The following is a 25,659-nucleotide window of genomic DNA, read 5'->3' on the forward strand; positions in this document are numbered from 1 at the left end:
ACAGTATTCCAAATGAGGTCTCACCATTGATTTATATAGGGGCATTATTATATTGGCTGATCTGTTTTCAATACCCTTCCTAATAATCCCCAGCATAGCATTGGCCTTCTTTATTGCAGTCACACACTGTCTCGACATTTTCAGTGAGTTATCCACTACAACTCCAAGATCTCTCTCTTGCTCAGTCTCTGCCAGTTCAGACCCCATCAATGTGTATTTATATTTAGGATTTTTGGCTCCAATGTGCATCACCTTGCACTTGGCCACATTGAACCCCATTTGCCATGTTGACGCCCACTCGCCCATCCTTGACAGATCCCCTTGGAGTGCCTCACAATCCTCACTGGTTTTCACCACCCTGAACAACTTTGTATCATCCGCAAATTTAGCCACTTCACTGCTTACTCCCATCTCCAAATCATTAATGAACAAGTTAAAAAGCAGTGGACCAAGTACTGATCCCTGCGGTACCCCACTGCTTACCACCCTCCACTGAGAAAATTGCCCACCTACACTCACTCTCTGTTTTCTATGAACTAGCCAGTTTTTGATCCATAAAAGGACTTGTCCTTCTATCCCATGATTTTTGAGCTTACTTAGGAGCCTTTGATGAGGAACTTTATCAAAAGCTTTCTGGAAGTCAAGGTAAATAATATCTATTGGATCCCCCTTGTCCACATGTTTGTTCACCCCCTCAAAGAACACTAACAGGTTAGTGAGACAAGATCTTCCCTTACAGAAACCGTGCTGAGTCTGCCTCAATAGGTTTTGTTCATCTATGTGCCTACTAATTCTTTCCTTAATAATGGTTTCCACCAATTTACCCGGTATCGACGTCAGACTGACTGGCCTGTAATTTCCCGGATCTCCTCTGGAACCCTTTTTAAAGATGGGAGTGACATTAGCTACCTTCCAATCCTCAGGAATGGAGGCAGATTTTAAGGAAAGATTACATATCTTTGTCAGGAGATCTACAAGTTCACATTTGAGTTCTTTCAGAACTCTCGGATGTATGCCATCTGGGCCTGGTGATTTTTCAGTTTTTAAGTTGTCTATCAGTTTTAGGACCTCCTCTCTCATCACCTCAATCTGACTCAGGTCTTCCAACACCCCTCCTGAAATCAGTGGTTCTGGAGTGGGCAAGCACTTCTCATCTTCCACAGTGAAGACGGAGGCAAAAAATGCATTTAGCTTCTCAGCCATTTCCCTATCATCCTTCAATACTCCTTTTACCCCTTGGTCGTCCAAGGGCCCCACTGCCTCCCTGGCTGGTTTCCTGTTTCTAATGTATTTGAAGAAAGTTTTATTGTTGGTTTTTACGTTTTTTGCTATATGCTCCTCATATTCCCTTTTTGCCTGCCTGACCTCAGACTTGCATTTTATTTGCCATAGCCTGTGTTCCGTTTTATCAGCCTCACTGTGACTAGCTTTCCACTGCTTAAAGGAATTCTTTTTACTTTTTACAGCCTCCATTACTCTGTTTGTTAACCATGCAGGCTTTTTCCTATACCTGTTTGTGCCTTTCTTTAACCTCCTCCTGGGTTTAATTTGAATCCAGAAGTTTGCAAAATGATAACAAGACAGGAGTGCCTCTGAGCATGCATAGAATTCACTTCTCTCACCACAGAATGACCCTAGTTCAAATTTCTATTAAGGACCCAAGTGTGGTTGTCAAGAAGCAGTTTCAAAAGATACCTGAGCCAATGGGCAGCATACAAATGTGATTCGGGGGGGGGGGTCATCATGTTGGTCTGAAGCAACAGAATAAAGTTCGAGTCCTGTGGCACCTGTAAGACCAAGAGCTTTTAATTCTGGGTATAAGCTTTTGTGGGCATGCACATTTCATCTGGACTTCACTGCGACAAAAAAATGGGAGGGTGGGAGGGGGAAATAAAAATGTTTGGTCATACATAACCAACATTCTTTATGGTGCCACAACATTATAATCACAACATTAAAAATTTTTAGTAAAAAACCCCCCAAAGGCATAAAACATGGACACCTCTGCAGAATTTTAATGTGTCACCATAAGAAGAAGAAGGAGAGGAGATTGGATTTATACCCCGCCCTTCACTACCCAAAGGTGTCTCAGAGCGGCTTACAAACTCCTTTCCCTTCCCCTCCCCACAACAGACACCCTGTGAGCATTGTTCCCTCTAAGCTGAGTTAGTGTGAGCTAGCTCACAGTTTTTTAGCCTCCGGCTCACACATTTGTGTCTTAGCTCAGGAAGGATGATTCCAGAGCAAACAAAGTTATTCAGTAGCTAATTCAACTGCTCACAACTTTAATGCCGGTAGCTCACAAAGTAGAATTTTTGCTCACAGGACTCCACAGCTTACAGGGAACATTGCCTGTGAGGTGGGTGGGGCTGAGAGAACTCTGACACAAACTGCTCTTTTTCCAGGACAGCTGTGCCAGAGCTTGCGACTGACCCAAGGTCACATCAGCAGGTGCAAGTGGAGGAGTGGGGAATCAAACCCGGTTCTCCCAGATTAGGGTCCGCACACTTAACCACTACACCAAACTGGCTCTTAAACATGATGACGTTTTAAACCCAAATACTTCTCCCTATATTTATACCAGCCATCATGTATCCTGCAGGAAGGGGGGATGGAAAGATAATAAATAAAATAATTCCTCTGCAGGCTGTCCTTCTCACTCTTTCAAAATGCTTAAGAACATCAGAAGAGCCCTGCTGGATCAGACCAGTGGTCCATCTAGTTCAGCATCCTGTCTGACACAGTGGCCAACCAGTTCCTCTGGAGGGCCAACAACAGGGCAGAGAGTCCGAGGCCTTCCCCTGGTAAGACCATCGGGCTGGATCAGACCGGTGAGGGTCCATCTAGTCCAGCATCCTGTCTCCCAATGCGGCCAAACAGCACCTTCTGGAGGACCAGCAACAGTGAACAGAAGTCGAGGCCTTCCCCTGCTGTTGCTTCCTGGCCCTGGGTTCAGAGGTTGACTGCCTCTGAACATGCAGGTTCCCCTTTAGTCACCAGGGCTAGTAACCACTGATAGATCTGAGTTCTATAAATCTGTCTAATCCCCTTTTAAAACTGTCTACGCCTGTGACCACCACTATATCCTCCAACAGCGAATTCTACATTTTGGTCACCTGCTTGTTTTCACGGAAGATGAAGAAACACAGACACACGTCTTTGATCACCAAAATGATAGCAGTTTTATTATTTATTTTTTTAAAAAACCCAAGAAAAAACAAAAGTACAAACTTGTAAGGATGAGTCAGAATTAGCCTCATTGTCCGGATTTTGAAAATATATATTTTTAAAAAAACACACATGCATACAAATAGTTTATAATATTAGAAACGGGTTGGAGAGTTCTAATGTTTTCACAGCATTCTTTCCTCATTTCTGCGGAAAGGTACTTTGTTCACACACATACGATATAACGGTAAACCTCAGAACAGACACCCGGACTGCCTTTCCAATATACCACCTCTCCCACGTGAATACCTGAAGCGGTACAGGCCCACAACGTGAGGGCTATACCACTTCATTAATTCGTACTGCATTCAGCCCTGTAGCCACAGCACTGTCCGCCACTTCAAAAAAGCTTCGTTAGAGAATCTTCTGAATAAAGCAATGACATTAGACAAAATAGTTAATGCATGTTTTTTAAAAATCTCAAAACGATGCCATTTCGGAGCCACTGAATCCCTTATAAATCTTCAAAAAAATTCACACTTCTGCATTCCCGTATGCTCCTAAGATGCCCTTCCCAAAAATATAACTCCTGCACCCCAAGTTTCTTTTTAAAAAAACCCACAAAACCTAGCAAACAACCCAAACCCTTTTAATTAAAATTGGAAGCTGGAACCGGTATGATAGCCCTCTTCCAAGAAGCCTGAGAAATAAGAAGCGTGCTGTCCAACTGGATTCCCAGAGAGGTCTCCTCACAATATCATTGCTACTGTCTGTGAAGGGTCTCAAGGCGTTGCTGGTTCTTCGGAGGTAGCTAGATCCCACTGTGGGCACGCCATGACATTTCTGGTACCTGCCTAAAACAGAAGACAAACAACAGAGGCAGTGAAAAGATTGCTTTTCTTACATCCAAATGCTAGGAATGAACGATCTTGAGTTACAGAGGAACTCGTCTTCAGGCAGAGGTGTTCCAAGCAAAATCTACAGCTCTATACAGAGTCTCAAAATCCTTCAGGCATTTAAAGATTACCCAGAAAGTTGAAATTGGGTGCATGTGTGGTGTACAAGAAGCCTGATGACTAGTACCTCTAGAAGTGTGACGTTTTGACACTTTTCCCTAAAAAAAGGGGGAGGAGGGGGACAAGAAGGCCGGGTAACAGAAGTGGTCAGGCTAAAGAGACTGTGGTCACGGTCAGCAACTGGGATGTGAACCCAGATCCAAGACCAATTCTCTACCCTCTAAACCAGGGGTGTCAAACATGCGGCCCGTGGGCCGGATTAGGCCCCCAGAAGGCTTCTATCAGGCCCGCAGTGGAACTGGCTGTCTTCTGCTGCTTCTTCCAGTTCTGCTGCTGCTGCTGTGTCATCGTAGGTTTGCAGCTTACAGATAACACAACTGAACAGCATACTCAAGATTGCAACAGCACAGACATTTTGATGCAATAATTCAGAGCAAGAGGTGTCAGTTATCAGACACTGTTAAATAAACAAAATTTTGCAGGAGTGCTAATGTTTTAAGCATGTGTCCTTTATAAAGTTTATATCTCCGCTACCTGGCATTACATTTTATGACACACATGGCCCGGCCCAACAAGGTCTCATTTATGTCAGATCCGGCCCTCATAACAAATGAGTTCGACACCCCTGCTCTAAACCATACAAGCTGTGAGGGGTTTGGATGTGAACCCAAATCCTACAAAATTTCAATTTATAGCTGCAATCGTGGTGCAGATATTTTACCAAGTAAGAGGAGCCCACTAACTTTACATTAATACTAATTCAAGTCATTGGTGACCTATCAACAATGTGAAAGAAAAAATTATCAGCATTTCCAATTGAAAAAAAAATCATCTAAGACCCGGGTTCGAATCCCCCCCACAGACCAATCTTATTCGCCACAGGCGAGTTAACTACTGACAAGTCGGTGTATTTGTTGCCTTTTATGGAGCTCCATCAAGCCTTAGCAACAGAAGGAAACAGAACCTCTCCCTCAGGCGGCTTAGAACAGCAAAGAAAAAGGAACTGAAAGCAAACAGAACTTTTATGTACAGAAGAAAGAAAAAAAACAGTTTTCCAGGAAGCACAAAATTTCTGCTCTTCTGGGGCAAGCTACAAAGAACTGATTTTCATTTCACTTCTCCTTTTCTTCTGTAATGCCCCTACGCTTTCCCTGAAAGGGAGAACTCGAAATGAATCACTGGAACCAGGAAGAATTAAAATGCTGTCAAGTTTGAGTTCTGCCATTATCTGATTCACCAAAGGTTGCAACCCCCCAATGTTCACTGTGAAAAAATGATTCTAGTCCAATTACAGTCCACCAATATGCTTCTTTTTTTTCTTTATTTTACGTCATGCAGTGCTGCCGGCTGCTTAAAAACAACTGCCATGTGACTACAGATTTCCCAGGTAAACAATCTGTTTCCCTCAATGCTTCGTCAGGTCGCTTTATCTGATTCGCGGCAACACATCAGACCTTCATGCAGTTGCCCAACCCTACTCCAATCAACAACATTCAACAGAAATATTACTGTTAAAACGGATGCCTGTGTGTGTGTGTGTGTGGGGGGGTCAACTGCATAAAATGGCCTATTTGGTGTAGTGGTTAAGTGCGCGGACTCTAATCTGGGAGAACCGGGTTTGATTCCCCACTCCTCCACTTGCACCTTGGGTCAGTCACAAGCTCTGGCACAGCTGTCCTTGAAAAAGAGCAGTTTCTATCAGAGCTCTCTCAGCCCCACCCACCTCACAGGGTGTCTGTTGTGGGGAGGGGAAGGGAGAGGAGTTTGTAAGCCGCTCTGAGACTCCTTCGGGTAGTGAAGGGCGGGGTATAAATCCAATCTCTTCTTCTTCTATTATATTGAAATGGCATTAAGAAACCATCGAACAAAAATAGGTAGGAAGAGCTACCATGACCTGATGAGAACCTAAAATGGAAGGAAAAGAGAGCCAGTTTGGTGTAGTGGTTAAGAGCTGAGCAGAGGACTCTAATCTGGAGAACTGGGTTTGATTCCCCACTCCTCCTCCACATGCAGCCTGCTGGGTGACCTTGGGTCATTTACAAGTTCTCTCAAGAGCAGTTCTTGCAGAGCTCTCTAAGCCCCACCTATCTCACAGGGTGCCTGGTGTGGGGAGAGGAAGGGAAGGTGATTGTAAGGTGCTCTGAGACTCCTTCGGGTAGTGAAGAAGTGGGATATAAAAACCGACCCTTCTTCTTCTTCATCGTACAAGCCTAGCTGTCACACACTGATTACATAATAACTAGGCCTTTGACTGAAGCTGAGAGCCAGGGTGGCGTAGTGGTTAAGAGCATCGGGCTCGGATAGGGAAGACCCGGGTTCGAATCCCCCCTTGTGCCATGGAAGCTCGCTGGGTGACCTTGGGCCAGTCACACTCTCTGAGCCTAACCTACCTTATAGGTTTGTTGGGAGGATGAAATGGAAAAGAGGAGAATGATGTAAGCTGCTTTGGGTCCCCACTGGGGTGAAAGGCAGGGTAAAATTTATAAAAGAAATAGAACAAACAATGAATAATGAAATATGTCGGTTTGTCTGCAACAAACCACAGCCACCTCTCAAAATTGTTTCTTAGCAGCTTCCAAACTCCCTCCAGAAGAAGAGGAGGAGGAAGAGGAGGAGATTGGATTTCTATCCCGCCCTTCACTCAGAGTCTCAGAGCTGTTTACAATCCCTTTCCCTTCCTTCCCCACAACACACACCCTGGGAGGTAGGTGGGGCTGAGAGAGCTCTTTCCAGAACTGCCCTTGAGAGAACAGCTCTGACAGAACTAGGGCTTGCCCAAGGTCATCCAGCAGCTGCATGTGGAGGAGTGGAGAATCAAACCCGGTTCTCCCAGATTACGAGTCCACGCACTTAACCATTACGCCAAACTGGCTCCTGCAACCTGACACGTGGACATTAACACTGAACAAATAAGTCACCTTGCTTTTACAAACAAACTGAAGCACTCACAGCTGGAGTCCCGACGGGGTAACGCCATGTCCTTCTTTAAGATGGGGATGCTTCTGAGCCTCAGGTACTTGAGAATTCCACTCTGTCCCACTCGCTATCTTGCGAGTCCCAGTCTTTGGGGAATGCCGCATGAATCTGGCGGCGGCTCTCTGACCCCGGAAGAGAAGGCTCCAAGCTGTCATCTCGCCGGCAGCACAGGCAGGAGAAGAGCTTGTTCCGGACCACCCTCGTGCAAAGCACAAACATAATGCAGTTGGCACCTCCTTGGAACGTGTTCCCAACGCCCTGAAAGAGAGGCAGACGGTTCTTGGGAGGCTTACCTTTGCCCAGAGGAACAAGGAGAGGCTGAAGCGGGTCCAAGTGGGAGGGAACTAGGCCAGCAGAGCCTGTCGCAGTGCAGTTCGGTCTGTGCAATCATTATTGACATAGTACTGCCAAGGATGTTAACTGACAGACGCTAAATCGGGAGTCCCCAATGTGGCGCCCAGGGCACCCACCTTTAGAAAGTCTTTAGAAAGTAGGTGGGTCCAGGTCGGGCTTTTGCCCAGCAAGGCTTCTGATTGGCTGCGCAGATTTTTTTAAACGCAGCGTGTGACTGAAGGTAAACTGCAGCAGCCATTTTGTGGCTGTCTCCGCCTCCTGTGGCAGCCATTTTGTGGTTGTGCCCACCATGCTATGTTAGACTTCCACAGGTTGGCTCAAAAAGGTCGGGGACCCCTGCTCCAGCGGACTTTACGTCTATTTTCAGACCAGGGTGGGAAGAGAGCCATAGGTAACAACAGGATGAATACGTGAATAAACGCCATTATGTACACCCAAGTCTTGTTCTGGCTGGGGGACAGGCTGAAGGCCAGATCAACTCAGCGTCCTCGTCAGAAGCCCTTTCAGAGGCTCATGGAACAAGGTATTCAAGACCCAGATCCGTCCCTGCACCCTCTTTCCTCGCCACGAACAACCCTGGCATTATGATTTTGGGACTCACGTGAAGGACCACCAGCAGTGGGTTTTGAACCGCAGGGGAGCCACAGAGAGTCAGCACAAATCGGATGGTGCTCCAGATGCGGAGAAAGATGAAGATCACGGGGATCAGGATTAATTTCTTGTCCGCTATCGAGGTTCTCGGCTGGAAAGCTGGGGTGCTCGACAAGATGGGGCGGTATTCAGAGAGTGCTGCATGCTTCAAAATGGAAGGATAAGGAGGGAAGGGTTAGAAGTGGAGTCGCTCTGTATGTCAGAGAGTGTATACAGTCCAGTAAGACGAAAAACGTAAAGAGAAATAGATTCACTTACAGAAATGCTATCGGTGAAAATAGTGTGCCCAAAAGGAAGCTTGACTCTGACCGTCTGTTATCGCCCACCAAATCAAAGGTTAGAGGATGATTTAATAACAGCAAAAGAATTAAGGAAACCCACTAGACGAAATAATTGTGTTGTAATAGGTGATTTTAACTACCCATGCATTGATAGGGTCAATATGTGTTCAAGTCAGGAGAAAGAGATAGGGTTTCTAGAAACTCTTCAACGACTGTGCCATGGAGCAGATGGTCACTGAACCTACCAGGGGGAGGCGATCCTGGACCTGGTCCTAAGTAATGCCCAAGACTAGGGGTGTGCAAACACACAAAAAAATCGAGATTTCAGAAAAAACCCAATTCCTATACTGGCATGGTATTCGGATTCGGGTGTTTTTTTTTTAATCCTGATTTTTTCCCCCAGCTCCATTATAGCCTAGGGGACCATTATAGTCAATGGGGAATCTATCTGGGGGTATCCAGAGGTTATGGGGAGTGTTTTTTGAGGTAGAGGCACCAAAATTTCAGCGTAGCTTCTGCTTCCTCTCCTCAAAACACCCCCCAACTTTAAAAAAGGTTGGACCAGGGGGTCCAATTCTATGCCCCCCCAAAAAGGTGCCCCCATCCGCTATTGTTTCCAATGATGGGGGGGGGGGGAAACAGAAAGAAAGAAAAAAGGACTGATGTCAAACCAGTGAGTCTCTTCAGTAGAAACCGAAGGGGGGATTTTTCCAAGTCTAGCACAGCCAGTGAATGTATAGAGTGCCCTGCAGCACCAGTGCATGTACAGAGTGCTCAGCAGAACCAGTGCCACTGTGGCAATGCCACCTCAACAAATCCAAGGAAGGGGGGGTTGCAAGCCCAACACAGCCAGCACATATACAGAGTGCCCAAAGAAGGTGCCCCCATCCCCTGCTGTTTTCAATGGAGGAAAAAAAGAAAGCATTTAAGGGAGGGCACCAGGTTTTCCTGGGCACTAGTACATTGCACTGGTACTGCTTGGCACTTTGTATATGCTGGGCACTCTGTACATGTACTGATTGTGCTAGGCTTAGAATCACCCGTTGCTTAGATTTGTTGAGCTGGCATTGCCACAGTGGCACTGGTTCTGCAAAGATGCCCTCCCCTTCAGTTTCTACGGCAGAGACTCTCTGGTTTGACATTAGTCTCTGCTTTTTTGCTGTATTTTCCCTCCACTGGAAATAATGAAGGATGGGAGCATCTTTCTCAGACTCCAAGAGCAAGAACTAATCCTGAGCAGAGTTTCAAAAGTGGCTCAGAGACATTTGCAGTGGACACAACTTTAAACCGACTCCAAAAAGCAAGGAGGAAGACATGTCTGGCATGAAATGTTGTGGGGGGGGGGGGGGAGAGAAAGAGATCTGGTTTCTGGCCTGCTCCACACCAACAGCTGCTCCCGCACAGAAAGCCTGCCTCATTTATAGACTGGCAATGACAGCAGCGGGCAGGCCTCGAACGCCTGCCTCTCTAGGAGTAAGGCGGAGACAAATATAGAATTGTCTGTGAAATGTCCACATACGCTTTGCAAGCAAAAAAAAAAAAAGACAAAAATCTTTACAGGAACAAACACTCTCTGCAAAATGACCACAAATGAACATCGCTTTCGTTTTATTCTGACTGCAAAATTGGAGATTTGTTCACTGGAGGGACAGACAGGGACTCCAACAGTGGGGGAGGATGTGAGACTTGCATCTCAAAAACCAGTCCTTTTTGACTGAAGTTCACTGTCAGGAAAGAGGGAATTAAAGTGACCTGCCTCACAGGATTGTGGCAAAGAACTAGATGCAGTCTCCATAGCCGTGTGGCCTGGAAACGGCGAAGCCGCAGTTGTGCATAAGGCACTAGCCAGTGCTGCTGGGACACTACAGCAAGCCGTAGTTCTGATAAGGGCTGTTCTTGAAAAAGAGCAGTTACTGTCAGAGCTCTCTCAGCCCCACCTGCCTCACAGGGTGTCTGTTATGGGGAGGGGAAAGTGAAAGGAGTTTGTAAGCCGCTCTGAGACACTTTTGGGTAGTGAAGGGCGGGGTATAAATCCAATCTCCTCCTCCTCTTCTTCTTCTTCTTTTTCGAAGGCTAACAAATTGGTGACGGGATAAGTGTTCAGGGGCTAGAGTGCCAGGACCACTCTATCAGACACATGATGCGCTTGCTGTGGTGATGTTAAAAAGCCAGTAATCTCTTCTTGTAAGAAGGATCTGTCAAACACGAGAACTGAAGGGAACGAGGGTTATGAGGAATGCTCCCTCTAAGCTGTGGCGTCTTGTGTGCAAAAATTCTACTTTGTGAGCAACTGGCATTCAAGCTGTGAGCCAGCGATTTGGCTACTGCATAAATTAGTTTGCTCTGGAGCCGTCCTTCCTGAGCTAAGACAAAAATCTGTGAGCTGGAGGCTAAAAAACTGTGAGCTAGCTCACACTAACCCAGCTTAGAGGGAACACTGGTTATGAGGAGTAAGCAGGAGTGGGATGGATACCGTTGTCTTAAAAAAGACCTTTGCAAATAAATCCACAAAACTTACTAGCAGATGATATATTTTTACTTGACTGCTTGATGAGAGACAATCATTTGCAACAGCCTAGAACCGGTGTGTCCCCCCCCCCTTTTCTTTTTCTTTGGCATTTTTTGGTATTTTTTTATATGTGCGTGCAAGTGTGTGTGCCCCTGGAAGTCAGGGTGACCTCTGGTGACTGACGGCTACTAAGGGCCTGGAGGCTATTCAGAGAAGTGGCTGGATAAAGCCTGCCCCCGCCTCCTGACTGCTGGTATTCCTTGGAGGTCTCCCGTCCAGGTACTTGCCAGAGTCAGCCCCACTGAGTTTCCAAGATCTGATGAGATGAGGCTCGCCTGGGCTATCCAAGTCAGGGCTCCCCCAAACCTTTCTGAGCCTACAAGTACCTTTGGGATGTTGAGAGGGGGTGGTCAGTGCCACCCCAAAAGGGCTGCCCAGAGGTGGACCCAAACCTAAAATGGCCACAGCAGGAGGTGGAGCCAAATGGACTATTTCCCTCGTCACACCTCCTGGGAAAAAGGAAAGCCTGAAAGGGGAATGGAACCACATGCTGACTAAAGAAAGCCCAGCTGCTTACCAGACCTCCCGACCCTCCAGTGGAAAACCCCTTTGAATGAGAGCGGCCAAGAACAAGCCTTGCCTGACAGTGGCCCGCCCACTTTCTTGTTGGGTACTGGTGGGCACCGTGGGTTCTGTGGGCACCATGTTGGAAAACCCTGGCCTAGCCAAAAGGAGAAGAATCAAAAACTCCCCTCTTTCGGATTTACAAAAGAGCCTCTCTGCTTGAGTGCCTGAAGGAAACACACGTTCATAGAATCATAGAGTCACAGAGCTGGAAGGGGTCCTACAGGCCATCTAGTTCAACCGCCTGCTCAATGCAGGACCAGCCTAGAGCAGTGTTCCCTCTAAGCTGAGTTAGTGTGAGCTAGCTCACAGTTTTTCAGCCTCTGGCTCACACATTTTTTGTCTTAGCTCATGAAGGATGGCTTCAGAGCAGACTAATTTATGCAGTAGCCAAAATCGCTCACTCACAACTCTAATGCCAGCAGCTCACAAAGTAGAATTTTTGTTCACAACTACGGCTTAGAGGGAACATTGGCCTAGAGCATCCCTGACCCGTGTCAGATTCACCGCTCGGCCACCAAGAATCCCATCCCTGTCTGGCAAAGGAAGAGGCACTCGAATACCAACCGCTCGATTGATGTGCTTCCTTATAAGGATGTAGAAGACGGGCAAAATCACGTAGGCCAGGATCTCCCATAGCTTCCCTCCTAGTAGCATCCAAAGGACCCGATCCTCCGCCCTGAGGTCAATCCAACACCAGCCGACAGAGACGTCGGAGGCATCGTATCCGATCTTCTTCAGGACAACAGCCGCCACCGTGATGCCAAGGGGAACTCCCCAGCTGAGGACGGAGAAGCAGATGAGAAAGGGCCGGTAAAGGAAAAGGGGTTCCCCCCCCCCCCCCCACAAACACACAGATACCAGAAGCTCCCCCTTCACAAGACCATCTCTGCATCTAGAGACGCGGCGACGCAGCACGGCCGGAGCCAATTAGACAGAGGCCAGTGCAGCAGTCATCGCACAGTCGCGGACTATGGAACCAACCCAGAAGGAGCCACTGCGGAGCCGCGCCGAGATAGAACCCACCACGAAAGCCGCAGGAAGAAGAAAGAACAAGCCGGCAGGGTGCCTGGTAGGCACTCACCTCCCCTATATACATTGTGGCCCTAGATAGGAAGTATAATGTATGCCTATGTAAACCGCTCAGAGCCTCCGGGATTGAGCGGTATAGAAATTGAATAAATAAATATCTAGTAAGAATATCAAGACAATTTTGACACTCTCTCCTCACTAACGGAGGGCCATTGTCTCAGTGGTAAAGCGTGTGGGTTTATGTACAAAACTCCAACATCTCCAGTTGGGAGATTCTTGGGGAAAGGTCTCTGTCTGCCATAAACCCTGGAAAGCGATGCTCCCTCTAAGCTGCGGGGCCTTGTGAGTGAAAATTCTACTTGGTGAGCTACTGGCATTAAAGTTGAGAGCGAGGGATTGGGCTGCTGCATCAATGAGTTTGCTCTGGAGCCCTCCTCCCTGAGCCGAGACAAAAATGTGTGAGCCGGAGGCTGAAAAACTGTGAGCTAGCTCGCACTAACTCCTCTTAGAGGGAAGACTGCTAGAGGGCCACTACCCATCTGAGTAGACAAGACTGACCTCGAAGGCCTTCATTCAGTCCAAGGCAGCTTTATGTGTCCATTTCAAATTTACGACGTTTCCTTGCCTGGTCGCCCACAGGTAATTTTTTACTCACCCAAGGGACCAGATGTTATTTACAAGTCTGGCTCACAGGCAGGGGTCATTTCCTGCGGGAGCGCACAGGAGCAGAGCTCCGGCAGTAAAGAGCCCAGGGGGCGGGCACATGCGACAAGCCCCACCCCCTGCTCCCAGCAGCCCTCAGTCAGAGCAGGAAGCAGCCAGGTAAATTGCAGAGCTTCCCCCAGTCCAAAACAGTCCAGTGGCACCTTTAAGACCAAGTTTTATTCAGGTACAAGCTCTCCCTCCTCTGCGAGGACAGATCTGCACGCTCCCCCCCCCAATAGCTAGAGTCCAGTGGAGCCTGAGCGGTGGGTGTTGCCTTCTGACACACTTCCGGTGATGTCAGGGGGTGTAGCACATGCAAATGAGTTATGCTAATGAGTTATGCTAATGAGCTCCTGCACCTCTTTTTCTACGAAATGACCCCTGTTCACAGTTTACCACCAGCCCCTGAAACTGTGTGCAGAAGATATGGGGAAACGAGAGAGTCACCCTATTCACTTATATACTGGATTTATTAATCGCCCAATCCCTGCTATTGCCAGGCTCTGGGCGATGGACAGTATCCATAAAACACAACCAGATAAAATCATTAAAACATTAATCCTGGGTGGAAACATGCCAGTAAAACACACCTGGATCTTCAAGGAGTGGCTTCTACAGCTCCCACAAGTCACCCTATAGAGGACTTGGGAAAGGATTCACAACTTCCCGCCTCCACTGGAGTATTTTCAGAGTTAGAGGAGAGGTTATCAGAGGACAACCCTGGGCGGACAGTTGCGTAAGGGTGACATGACAGCCCCAACGAGACACAAACACCACACAAACACCGATACCAGCTTCTTATCACTCCGCGGGCTGGAGATTCCAGAGCCTGAGGTGAAAGGATTTGGCCCCAAAGCACGAAAAACAGGCTCGGCAGGGGTTTCCGCTAACGGTACAGGCCGAGACCAGTTTCACACTGGTTCGAACTGTCTGTCGGCTTCCCCCAGAGAGCTATAATAATGCTGCAGAGACTGTCAAGAACAGTGTTGTTAGCAATCACCTCAGTCACCTAAAATTCCCAGCGTCCCACAGTTGAAAGCACCGACACCTAAAAGGGCAGGAAATGACTGACGGCTGTAGGAGAGGCAGGTAAATCAACCCAAAGGTGGGCTGATCAGCTGCAAGACCAAGGATGCCCACAGACACCTTTCCTGGTACTCACCAAGTGTTTTTAGAAACTGTGTGGCACGCATGCGGGGGGGGGGGGGGGCGTTTGCCCAGCCCGGTTCTAACTGGCTGTGCAGATTAAAAGGCCTCTTGTTAAACACAGCTTTGGCCTAAAGCAGGGGTGTCAAACAGATCAGGCCCCCGGAGGGCTTCTATCAGGCCCGCAGTGGAACTAGTTGTCTTCTGCTGCTTCTTCCAGTTCTGCTGCTGCTGCGTCATCGTAGGTTTGCAGCTTACAGATACACACCTGAACAGCACCCTCAAGACTGCAACAGCACAGACATTTTGATGCAGTAATTCAGAGCAAGGGGTGTCAGTTATCAGACACTGGTTTTTTTTAATATAATTTTTTATTTTTTATATTCACAACAAATAACTTACAGATTGATATAGATCTGAGCAATGCAAATTAACAGTTAAAGATTATACATCTTCAAAATAAGAGGAATGCTTTCAATAGCAGGTATGAACATTATTATCAATCCTTCCATTATTAAGATAACGTACTGTAAGTAAATGAAACCACAATTTTAACTATCAACTTTTAATTAAAAAGATTGATATACATTTATATAATGACACAGCACTCATACAACTTTAAATCCTAAAATATACACTTCAACGACACTGTTAAATAAACAAAACATTGCAAGAGTGCTAATCTTTTAAGCATGTTTTTATTTTAAGTTAAAAAAACACCCTTTGTGTTTGTGTCCTTTATAAAGTTTATATCCCCGCTACCTGGCATTACATTTTATGACACACATGGCCCGGCCCAACAAGGTCTCATTTATGTCAGATCTGGCCCTCATAACAAATGAGTTCGTCACCCCTGGCCTAAAGTGTTGGAAGGGGTACTATTAGTTATATGTAGCCTCACTCCCTGACATTTTGTGGTCGGCTCCCCTCCTGCGACAGTCATTTTGTGCCCACCGCCATGTGTCAGAGTTCCAAAGGTTCCTGCAGGCTGAAAAAGGCTGAAACTCCCTCTTCTAGATTAACACACCTGACGGTGGAACAGCCCCCTACCAGACTGTTCTCTGGGCAACCTCTCACTTGGAACAGTCAAATATTCTGAACTTCAGCTAGTTTTGTTCAGCTTTGCCACGGAGCTATGAATAGCACCCGGTCACAAGAAAAAAGGGCGACTGCCACACCGCAGGGGACCCGTCGTATCGTCTTTCACTCCGCGTCTGTCTGCCGGCCTCAGGAGTTTCACGGCCGCATCTCTGTTCCAGGAGGCAGCCTCTGTCAACGGCAGAGCTCTCTCCTTTAGGCACGCAAATGCTGTTGGGGTTTGAAGGAGCAGCTGAAGAATACAGAAGAAACCCTGACGTTGGAGCGAGGCAGCTGCAGCCCTGCTTGTTTCCTATTTTTGAGCCAGACGTCTTCCTCCAACAACTGACGGTGAATCGGCGCTCTATATATTCTGTGACTGCACCATGCAGCTTCAACAGCTGTTGCTGGATCCAGACTTCCTCATGCTGAGAAGCCTAGCTTTCGTTTTGTTTTTTTTATAAATCAAGGTTCTAGATTTCAGAACTACAAACGCAAAGGTGAAAACACATGTGGGCAATTATCAGACGTTCCCCTCCCCAAAGAGGTCCAGCTAAGGCATCCAGCAGTTGGGGTGGAGCAGGGCTCTTGTGCCTACCATAACCTTTGACCCCTGCCTGTGCCCAGAATCTCAGTGCACTACGCGAAGTAAACAGAGATTGAGCCAAGTAGCTCGATTGCTCAACCACACCCAATGCAGAGATACGATAGAATTACTTCTCTAGCAGAAGCCAATTTGAAAAGCGGCAAGGCCAGAGCAGGGAATCATGCAAAGACACAGCAGACAAGACCAGAGCAGGGAATCATGCAGAGAAACAGTAGGCAGCCTCCTTTGCAGATAAGGATTTGGGGATTACAGACTGTAGAAAGGAACGGGCTCTCTGTGCATGCACAGAGTTCCCTCTACATGCATTCGAAGAGTTCAGCCAGAAGAAAAAGAGAAGAAGAGATTTGATTTATCCCCCGCCCTTCACTACCCAAGGGAGTCTCAGAGCGGCTTACAAACTCCTTTCCCTTCCCCTCCCCTCCCCACAACAGACACCCTGGGAAGTAGGTGGGGCTGAGAGAGCTCTTGACAGAAACTGCTCTTTTTCAAGAACAGCTCTTATCAGAACTACGGCTTGCCCAAGGTCATCCAGCCAGGTGCAAGTGGAGGAGTGGGGAATCAAACCCAGTTCTCCCAGATTAGAGTCCGTGCACTTAACCACTACACCAAACTGGCTCTCAACCCAGTGTTCAAAGCCACAGGTTCAACACAGTGTTCAAAGCCACTGGTTCCAGGATCAAGCACTTGACCAGCTTCACCCCTGTTGATGCGCCTGTGGTGTGTTTGCACAGCTAACCGAAGAACAAACGGCCCGATATTTACATTCCCACTCAGTGTGGTGAACCAAGAGCCCTCCCAACACTCCTGTAACAAAACCCAACACTGCAAAATGCTGCTCACACACGCCAGCTGCTAGTTGATGTTCGTGGCACTTTTTTTTTTTTTTGGAAACACACCTTCCGCACCGGAGAATCCCTTGCACCCCAAATCCCTCCCCCACACAAAGAGCCCTAATCCGCTTAATAACGAGATTAGCCCACAGCGTTCTGTACAGAACGGTACTTCAAATCCGCACTGACCAGCACCGCTTGGAGATGCTCCAACTGCCCCTAATTCAACAGGCACAGTCCTTGCTTCCTGGTGGTGGTGGTAGGGGGGAGAAAATGGCTGTTGCTCTTCTGCCACTGAAAAAAAGGCCAGACAAGAAGGTGCATGTGGCAAGGGGCCCCCAATGTAGTCCCGGACAACAGTTTCCCTGGTACCTGCCAAGTGTTTTTTGTTGTTGTTGTTGTTCAGTCGCACAGTGGAGTCCGACTCTTTGCGACCCCATGGACCAGCTCCCGCCAGGCCTTCCGGTCTTCCGCCGTCCTCTGAAGTTTGCTCAATTTCATGTTCGTTGCATCTATGACACTGTCTACCCATCTCATCCTTTGCTTTTGTTAGGCGGGGCCAGATGGGGCTTTCCCCCCAGCAAGGCTTCTGATTGGTCACTGGATATTTGATTGGCTGTGCAGATTTTTAAAAATATCATTTTGGGAGCAGCTGCCACCAGTGTTCCTTCTAAGCTGAGTCGGTGTGAGCTAGCTCACAGTTTTTGAGCCTCCGGCTCACACATCTTTGTCTTCACTCAGGAAGGATGGCTCCAAAGCAAACTGATTTATGCAGCAGCCAGGTCGCTCGCTCACTCACAACTTTAATGCCGGTAGCTCACAAAGTAGAATTTTTGCTCACAGGGCTCCGTAGCTTAGAGGGAGCATTGGCTGTCACCACGACAAAAGGATCTACAGTATGTTACGGAAGTTAAACTGAAGCAACCATTTTGTGGCTGGGCTCTGCCTTCTGCAGCAGCCAAAACCGCCTGCAGGCACAAAAAGGATGGGCGATGGGGACCCCTGGCATATGGGCTGTCATTCTTTTGCTCATGGCTCCTTATCCAGACTCTCTAAACTCTCCTCCTCCTTCTTCATATGCTCATGTTCCCTGCGAGCCTGAAAGTTATGCATTCCCTTCCCCAATCGTGAGCCACTCCCCAGGCAGGTTTCCATGGGTGCCAAGTTCACCGAGAACGCAAGATACGGAGGCAGGGACTCACGCAGGGTGTGGAGAGATGGGCAGACTAAAGGCCTTGCTGGGACAAGTCGGACTTTGCAATGCTCCCTCTAAGCCGTGGAGCGTTGGGAGCAAAAGTTCTACTTTGTGAGTGAGCGATTGGGCTACTGCATAAATCAGTTTGCTCTGGAGCCATCCTCCCTGAGCTGAGACAAAGATGTGTGAGCCGGAGGCTAAAAAACTGTGAGCTGGCTCACACTAACTCAGCTTAGAGGGAACGTTGGTTGGATTTATTTATTTACTTACTTTACATCCCGCCTTCCCTGCCGAAGCACGCTCGGGGCGGCTCGCATAAATTTCCATTAAGCAGATACAAAAAATTAGATAAATGTAAATATAAATATAAAAACACAACACCAAGTGCTAGTACATCTCATGTGGCGACAGCGAGGTGTCAGTAACGTAAGGTACAGTCGGCAAACAACTCAGTCTGGGACACCTCGGCATATATAGGCTGTCGATGGTGGTATTCGTGTTGGGGCCAGGGCCGCAGCTGATTAAGTATGGCTCACTAATCAAAGGCCTGGTGGAAGAGCTCCGTCTTACAGGCCCTGCAGAACTGTAAAAGGTTCCACAGGGCCCTGATGTCTTCCGGGAGTTTGTTCCACCAGTATGGAGCCACCACTGAGAAGGCCCTGGCCCTCGTCAAAGCCAGCCTGGCTTCTTGGGGCCCCAAAAGGGCCAAATGATTTTGGGAACCCAATCATAGTGCTCTCTGGGGGAACCTGAAGTATGCAGGTTTTTGTCCTGGGCTGCAGGATCAAAGGAAGGCTGATCGACTTAAGCTGCTTGCCTTGAGTTGGACTCTGACCCATCCTGCTCCGCGGTACTCATTGGTCAAATAGTGGCTCTCCATTACGTCCAGTCCTGCTGCTTCAGATCCCGTTTTTCTGCAACAGATCAGTGATCTATAGACAGCCTATCCCTGGACAACAACAATGCTGTCTCACAGGGCTTGGGAAAAGACCGCAGACCAGCAGAAGAATTCAAAACACAACATCAGTTTGACACTTTTTAAAAGGACGAACCAAAATTCCACAAACTACCGAGTGCAAGCATTCAGGTATCCCAGAACTCTTCATCGGGCTGGATGTGGCAAAGAGGTGGTGTGGGGGAGAGAAATAAAAAAATGCTTTGGGACACTGGTATAACATTCCCACCTTCTAGGGACTTCACTGCTCACCTAAAAGTCACCATTTTTCTAACAAAGGAGGTTGAAAAGGAGGCTCCAGTGCAAAAGTGATGAATTTCTGGAGAAACCGGATCGCATTTCCCGAGCCTTGAACAATGACCAGGCATTTCTCATCGGACGGAAAGACCGCATGATTGCTAGTTACGGCCCGAATGAATGGTCCCTGTGTCTATCTTGAATACATCTGAATGCATTACAATGTCACACTCTGTACTTCTTGAGTTTCAGGCCCTTGCAGCCCTGCTGTTGACACACACCAGCCCGTAACTTGGTGTAACTATATCTGGCGATGAGATCATTAACTCCACGCAACTGGCGAAAACAGACTCTAGTTCACAAAAAGTGCCCGTCACCCTTAGTCTTTGAGGTGCCACATGACTCCTGGCTTCGTTTCTGGAGCAACAGACTTGCACGTCACCTTAGGAGAAGAGTCACTGGAAAAGGCAATAATGTTGGGGAAAGCTGACGGCAGCGGGAAAACAGGAAGGCTCAGCAGGAGATGGATGGACTCCGTTGAGGAAGCCACAAAGGCCCTCCGTTTGCAAGACCTCAGTGAGGCTCAGTTTGCAAGACCTCAGTTAACGACAGGACGTTTTAGAGGACGTTAATTCATAGGGTTGTCATAAGTCATAGAATCACAGGATAACAGAGTTGGAAGGAGACCCTAGAGGCCATCTAGTCCCACCCCCTGCTCAGTGCAGGATCAGCCTAGAGCAGTGGTGGCGAACCTATGGCACGGGTGCCAGAGGTGGTACTCAGAGCCCTCTCTGTGGGCACGCGTGCCATCGCCCCAGCCAGGCCCAGACCACCATTAAAGTGTCGAATTCTCTGCCAAATAATTTTAAGTAAATGAAAGCATTTGGGATTGCTTTCCTTACTTTGTTTGGATCATCTTAAGTTAATGTAGGAGTTGTTTCTTCTAAAGTAAAACCTCAGTCTTCAGGTTAAATGGCCGTGTTGGCACTTTGCAATATAAATAAGTGGGTTTTGGGTCGCAGTTTGGGCACTCGGTCTCTAAAAGGTTCGCCATCACTGGCCTAGAGCGTCCTGACAAGGGTTTGTCCAGCCGCTGCTTAAAGAGTGCCAGGGAGGGGGAGCTCACCACCTCCCCAGGGCAGCCGATTCCACCGTCGCACAACTCATGACTGTCAAAGAGTTTTCCCTACCTTCCCGCCCTGAATGTAAACCCATGACTGCGCGTCCTCTCCTCTGCTGCCCACGAGAACAGCTCCCTGCCCTCCTCGAAGGGACAGCCCTTCAGATACGTCAAGGGAGCCATCCTGTCCCCCCTCCGCCTCCTCTTCTCCAGACTGAACATTCCCAAGTCCCTCAGCCTTTCCTTGTGGGGCTTGGAGACTTGACGGCATCGAACACGTGGAGATATCAGGGACAGAACGCGGGATCTTCTGCACGCGGAGCATGAATTCTTACCACTCAGCTAAATGGACACACACACCCCAGAAAAACAGCCAACAACCGAGTCTGCATTTGGCCATCCACCTCTGCTCTGTTACGATCACTGTTCCCTCTAAGCTGAGTGAGTGTGAGCTAGCTCACAGTTTTTTTTAGCCTCCGGCTCACACATTTTTGTCTTAGCTCAGGAAGGACAGCTCCGGAGCAAACTAATGTATGCAGCGGCCAAATCGCTCGCTCACAACTTTAATGCCAGTAGAACTTTAGCTCACAAGACTCCAACGTCTCCGACAGAAGTCTCTCCTGGCCTTGATGCCCTGAAGCCCTTTTAACCAGAGACATCAGGGATCCACCTAAAAAGAAAACTTCCTGCCAAGCTCAGTCCACTGAACCATCTAAGTCACGCTTGGCCGGCCAGCTGGCAGACCTTTATCACATGCAAAGGCCAGTTCCCGGATTCTGTCTCTTGGTCATGCTCCAGTGCAACCAAGAAAGAGGATCCAAGGGGGAACTGTGCAGAAGGGACCAAGCACAGTTCTCAGGGGCTCTGGTTAAGCTCCAGTGGACAGAACACTGGCACCACTGATGGCTGGGAGCGGACTGAGCCCGGTTAGCACATGGGCACCCTTTTCAGTGTTCAGCTTGGCTGGAGACCGAACCCTGGGAAGAGGTTATAAATTGGGGGTGGGGATCCACACTGCTACCCCCAGCTCCTTGCAGGAATAATAATAAAGGCAGGGCCCCCTCCTTGTGCTCAAGTCTGTGTTCCTGCCTCTGTAATTTTTGGCAACACACAGTAATCCCACTGGAATCAAGGTACAAAACAATGCTGCGTATCGGCGCCAGCAAATACTCTGTTTGCAAAATCCTTCCTGCTTGCAAGTTCTTGAGCAACAAAGGAGCGGGGTGGTGGTGGTGAGTAAATGACTGGCACGTCCCGTCAAAGAACTGCACAGATCTTGCACACCGACCCGCATAAAATTCAGGAATCTAAGAAGCACATCAGGACTGACCAAAGAGCCATCAAACCCAGTATTCTGCTGCTTCCAACTGGCTCTGGATGCTAATCAGTAGGATGTGTCTCCACCATCCACCTATCAGAGGTAGTCTACCATTACTCATGGAGGTTCCATTTGGTCCACTGCAATAAAACGCCATTGACAGACAGCAGATATAACGCGCCACGGCCCTTGGTGGAAAGCAATAATACGTTTCCTTCCGCCCTCCAGATGCCGCCTTGAATTTCACTAATCCTCTTTTTAAAATCTTCTTAACTTACTAGGCGTCAGCCTCATGCTGCGCTAATGAAATCCACACACTAATGACTAAACGGCTTCAGCTTTGCAAATAAAGTATTAACTCATTCTTTTTCCCCGCCCCTTTTTAACCAACCACACAGCCTACATATAGCTGTCACTCAACGACGGGTTCACGTACTAGAAGGATCTACTTCTCTAAAGCTTTTTAACGCCCTGACCTGGATAGCCCAGGATAGCCTGATCTTGTCCGATCTCAGAAGCTAGGCCCTGGCTAGTTATTTGGATGGGAGACCTCCAAGGAATGCCAGGGTTGTGACACGGAGGCAGGCCATGGCAAACCATCTCTGAAGGTCTCTTGTGCTGGAAACCCTCCGGGGTCGCCAGACATCAGCTGTGACTGGACAATACTTTCCACCAGCAAAGTTTCTCGGCAGGTCCCCTGCAAACTGTTAGCAATGAAGAAGACGGCCTTCTGCAACTCACTATTCTGTTTTCCATTCTGACGATGCAAGTCAGAACAGTTTCCTTCCAGAGGCTGAACCCGTGGGCCATCCCGCTCTCTCCCAACTGAGAAAAATCTCCCCCATCTTTTGGCTTAACTGTATTTTTAAAAACCTAATTTTGTTCTCCACACTCGCCAGCCCAAAGCGCCAAAGGACCTCTCTGCAGGGCGGCCAGCCGGTGACGGCATCCTCTCCCCCGAACATCATGAAAGCTCCTCTCTCCTTTGAGCTACAAAATCGGCTCTCTTGCACGAAAAGCCCCCAGCAGGCAAGCTGGGCTGCGACTGAGCGCATCCCAAACCTTGTCAATTGGTTATCGAACCACCATCGCATCCCGCCCTGCCCCAAGGCGCTTCCAATCTAATTTCAAACAGCCAAGGAGTCCAGAAGAGGAGGAGGACGATGGAAGGAGAAGAGAGGCGGGCAGATGCAGTTAATGCCACTTGATGGAAAGAAGGTCTCCTCGGTCTATTGATCGTATGAATTTAGTCAAGACAATAATTACAAGGCCTCTGAAGGGGGAGGGAGGCACACTCGTAGATTTTTCCGAAGAGAAAGGGTCTTAGAAGCAGCGTTCCTTCCCCTGCGTGAGAGGAGAGGTGGAATGCTATTCCAAAATGACACAACCCTTACAACTATTTGCATTTCTTAAAGAGTTAGTTCCTTAAAAAAGAAACCCGTTGCCCAGTTACCGGCACCTTCTGAATCCATCAAAAGTTTTTAGAACGGGGAAAGTCCAATGAATCACAATGCCCTGACAATGAAGCTTTGTTTGGATGGCAGTGAAGTTTCAGGGTCTGTCGAAGAGGAGGGTTTTAAGAAGGGATTCGAACGGAGAAGGCTGATGCTCTCTCAGCCTCGGGGAGTCTAACCAGTAAACAGGCAATGGTAGTGCTGGATGGGGTGGGAAGCCAGGAGGGGAGTATTCCGTGGGTCCGGTGGTGGTGGAGAGCGCCATCCAGGCGCAGCGGACGTATGGAGGCCCCAGAGGGTTTTCAAGGCAAGACACGCTCAGGGTGTCGTCCGCCTCCGTGTGGCAATTCTGGACTTCCTTGGTGGTCTCCCCTCCAAGTATTAACCAGGGCTGACCCCGCTTCGCTTCAGGGATCTGGCAACATGGGGCACTGGCTGGGCCATCCAGGTCAGGGAAATAATTACTTGCTGCCAAGTAACAACTGAGGGAGCTGCGGTGGCTCAAGTGGTTAAGACGCTGAACTGCAGGCTGTGGAAGGTCGGTCGTTCAGCAGTTCGAGACCCGAGTGTGCCGCCTAACGGAGTGAGCTCCCGTCTCTAGTTCCAGCTCCTGCCAAACTAACAGTTCGAAAGCAAGACATTGCAAGTAGATAAATAGGTACCGCTTCAGAGGGAAGGTAACAGCGTTCCGTGCACCTTGGTGCTTAGTCATGCCGGCCACATGACCACGGAAACGTCTTCGGACAGCGCTGGCTCTTCGGCTTTGAAACAGAGATGAGCACCACAACCCTAGAGTCGGACTCGACTAGCTTTCGAGCAAGGGAACCTTCACCTTTAAATAACAACTGACTGATGTGATGCCAACCCATGGTGAGGTTTTCGAGGCCCAGGTATATTCACCAGGAGGACCAAGCCCACCTAGCTTCTGAGATCTGCCATGTTCAGGCTACCCCGGGGCCATCCAAAGTCAGGGCTGGCAAACAGGGGTGGTTTGCCACTGCCTGCCACTGCAGAGCCACCCTGGGCTTCCTGGGGAGTCTCCCACCCAGGCACTACTAAGCAGGGCTGAACCTGCTTAGCTTGTATGTTCTGGTCATGCAGAACCCAATCCTTCTCTGTGCATCAAGTCAGGGCCCTCTATGGTCACCCTTATCCCCAAAAAAGAAGAAGAAGGCAGGGCCCCTAGTCCTGGACAGTGGGGATAGCGGCGATGCGCTACTCCGTGTGTGTGTGTGTGTGTGGGGGGTGCCCACTGACGCCTGCCCCTTCTAGGTCAGAGAGCAGGGTTGCCAGCCTCCAGGCGAGGCCTGGAGACCTCCCGCTTTCCCAACGGATCTCCAGCCGGCAGAGATCCGCTCCCCTGGAGGAAACGGCTGCTTCGAAGGGTGGCCTCCCCTCCCCAGACCCCGCCCTCTCCCGGACCCAGCCCCAAAGCCTCCAGGTGTCTCCCCCCCCGCCCCCCCCCCCAGCGGAGCTCCACGAGCCTCACCGCGTGGAAGAGGCCGAGGAGGCCGGGCCCGGCGGCGGAAGCGCCGCCGCGGACGAGGGTGAGGTAGAGGTAGAGGGCGAGGGCGACGGTCCAGAAGAAGGAGCTGGTGTTGGCGAAGGTGGAGAGGGCGCCCTGCGCCACGCAGTCCCACGAGGGCCCGCCGAAGTCCCGCAGCGCCCCGTAGAAGTAGGCGGCGGCCGAGAGGAGGTCGGCCAGCGAGAGGTAGAGCAGGAGCCGCCGGGCGCGGGTGCGCAGCTCGGGCCAGAGGGCGTGGGTGGCCACCAGGAGGCCGGCGCCCAGCGCCGAGAGGGCGCACGAGAGCAGCACCAGGACCCGCTCCCACGCCAAGAGCGGCGTCGCCGGCGGCGGGGGCGGCCCGGCCGGCATGGCCGGCGAGGGAGGGAGGCAGGCAGCCGGCGGGGAAGAAGGGCCGCCGAGGAGGAGGAGGAGGAGCCCCGCCGGGGACCGGGACGCCCGCCGGAGAGGGGCCGCACAGCTGGAGCAGCCGAGCCCGAGGGACGCGCGGCCAAGCAGGCGCAGCAGGGCAGGCACGGCCGGCGAGGAGTCCTGCGGCTGGCCCGGCCCGCCGCGCATCATGTGCCCCGGCCCTGCCCGGCCGCCTCCCGGCCCGCCTCTGGGCGGCGCCACGGGCTTCTCGCCAGCCGGTCCCCTTGCCTAAGAGGCCGGAGCTCGGTTGGCACAGCACGGACGATGTGCCTTCCTTCCCCTCTCACCCCCTGGCTTCCGTGGAACCGCGACGCTCGCCCTTGAGCACACCCGGTGTGCTCCCCCACCCCGGCCTCTGTGCGGCTCGGGTGTCTGAGCATGCACAGAGCGCACCCTCGCCATGACCGCCGTGCAGCTCTGCTGCTTTGGCAATGCCCACAAACCATCACCGCACAACGGCAAAATTAG

The 25,659-nt window shown here is 49.6% G+C and overlaps 1 protein-coding gene across 1 annotated transcript; it reads right to left on the reverse strand.

The window, feature by feature from the left end:
• Positions 1 to 3,259: 3,259 nt before the first annotated feature.
• GPR157 (G protein-coupled receptor 157) lies at positions 3,260 to 25,357 on the reverse strand. Its single transcript, XM_015411039.1, has 5 exons — positions 24,740 to 25,357; positions 12,147 to 12,360; positions 8,116 to 8,310; positions 7,134 to 7,418; positions 3,260 to 4,022 (listed from the first exon to the last, which is right to left on the reverse strand). The coding sequence occupies exons 1-4, from the start codon at positions 25,339 to 25,341 to the stop codon at positions 7,194 to 7,196; spliced, it is 1,236 nt and encodes a 411-aa protein (XP_015266525.1). The 5' UTR covers positions 25,342 to 25,357; the 3' UTR covers positions 3,260 to 4,022; positions 7,134 to 7,193.
• Positions 25,358 to 25,659: the final 302 nt, after the last annotated feature.

The sequence above is a fragment of the Gekko japonicus genome, unplaced genomic scaffold (assembly GCF_001447785.1).
Source record: "Gekko japonicus isolate JY-2015 unplaced genomic scaffold, Gekko_japonicus_V1.1 scaffold450, whole genome shotgun sequence".
Classification (NCBI taxonomy): Eukaryota; Metazoa; Chordata; class Lepidosauria; order Squamata; family Gekkonidae; genus Gekko; species Gekko japonicus.

What these genes read in the sequence shown, in the direction of transcription:
- GPR157 (XM_015411039.1), bottom strand. Translation starts at nt 25,341, where the DNA reads ATGATGCGCGGCGGGCCGGGCCAGCCGCAGGACTCCTCGCCGGCCGTG. An exon ending in GGCCTCTTCCACGCGGTGAG is followed by an intron (nt 12,361 to 24,739) that starts GCTCGTGGAGCT and finishes CTCCGTCCTCAG; the next exon opens with CTGGGGAGTTCCCCTTGGCA. An exon ending in GGAAGCACATCAATCGAGCG is followed by an intron (nt 8,311 to 12,146) that starts GTTGGTATTCGA and finishes TCCATTTTGAAG; the next exon opens with CATGCAGCACTCTCTGAATA.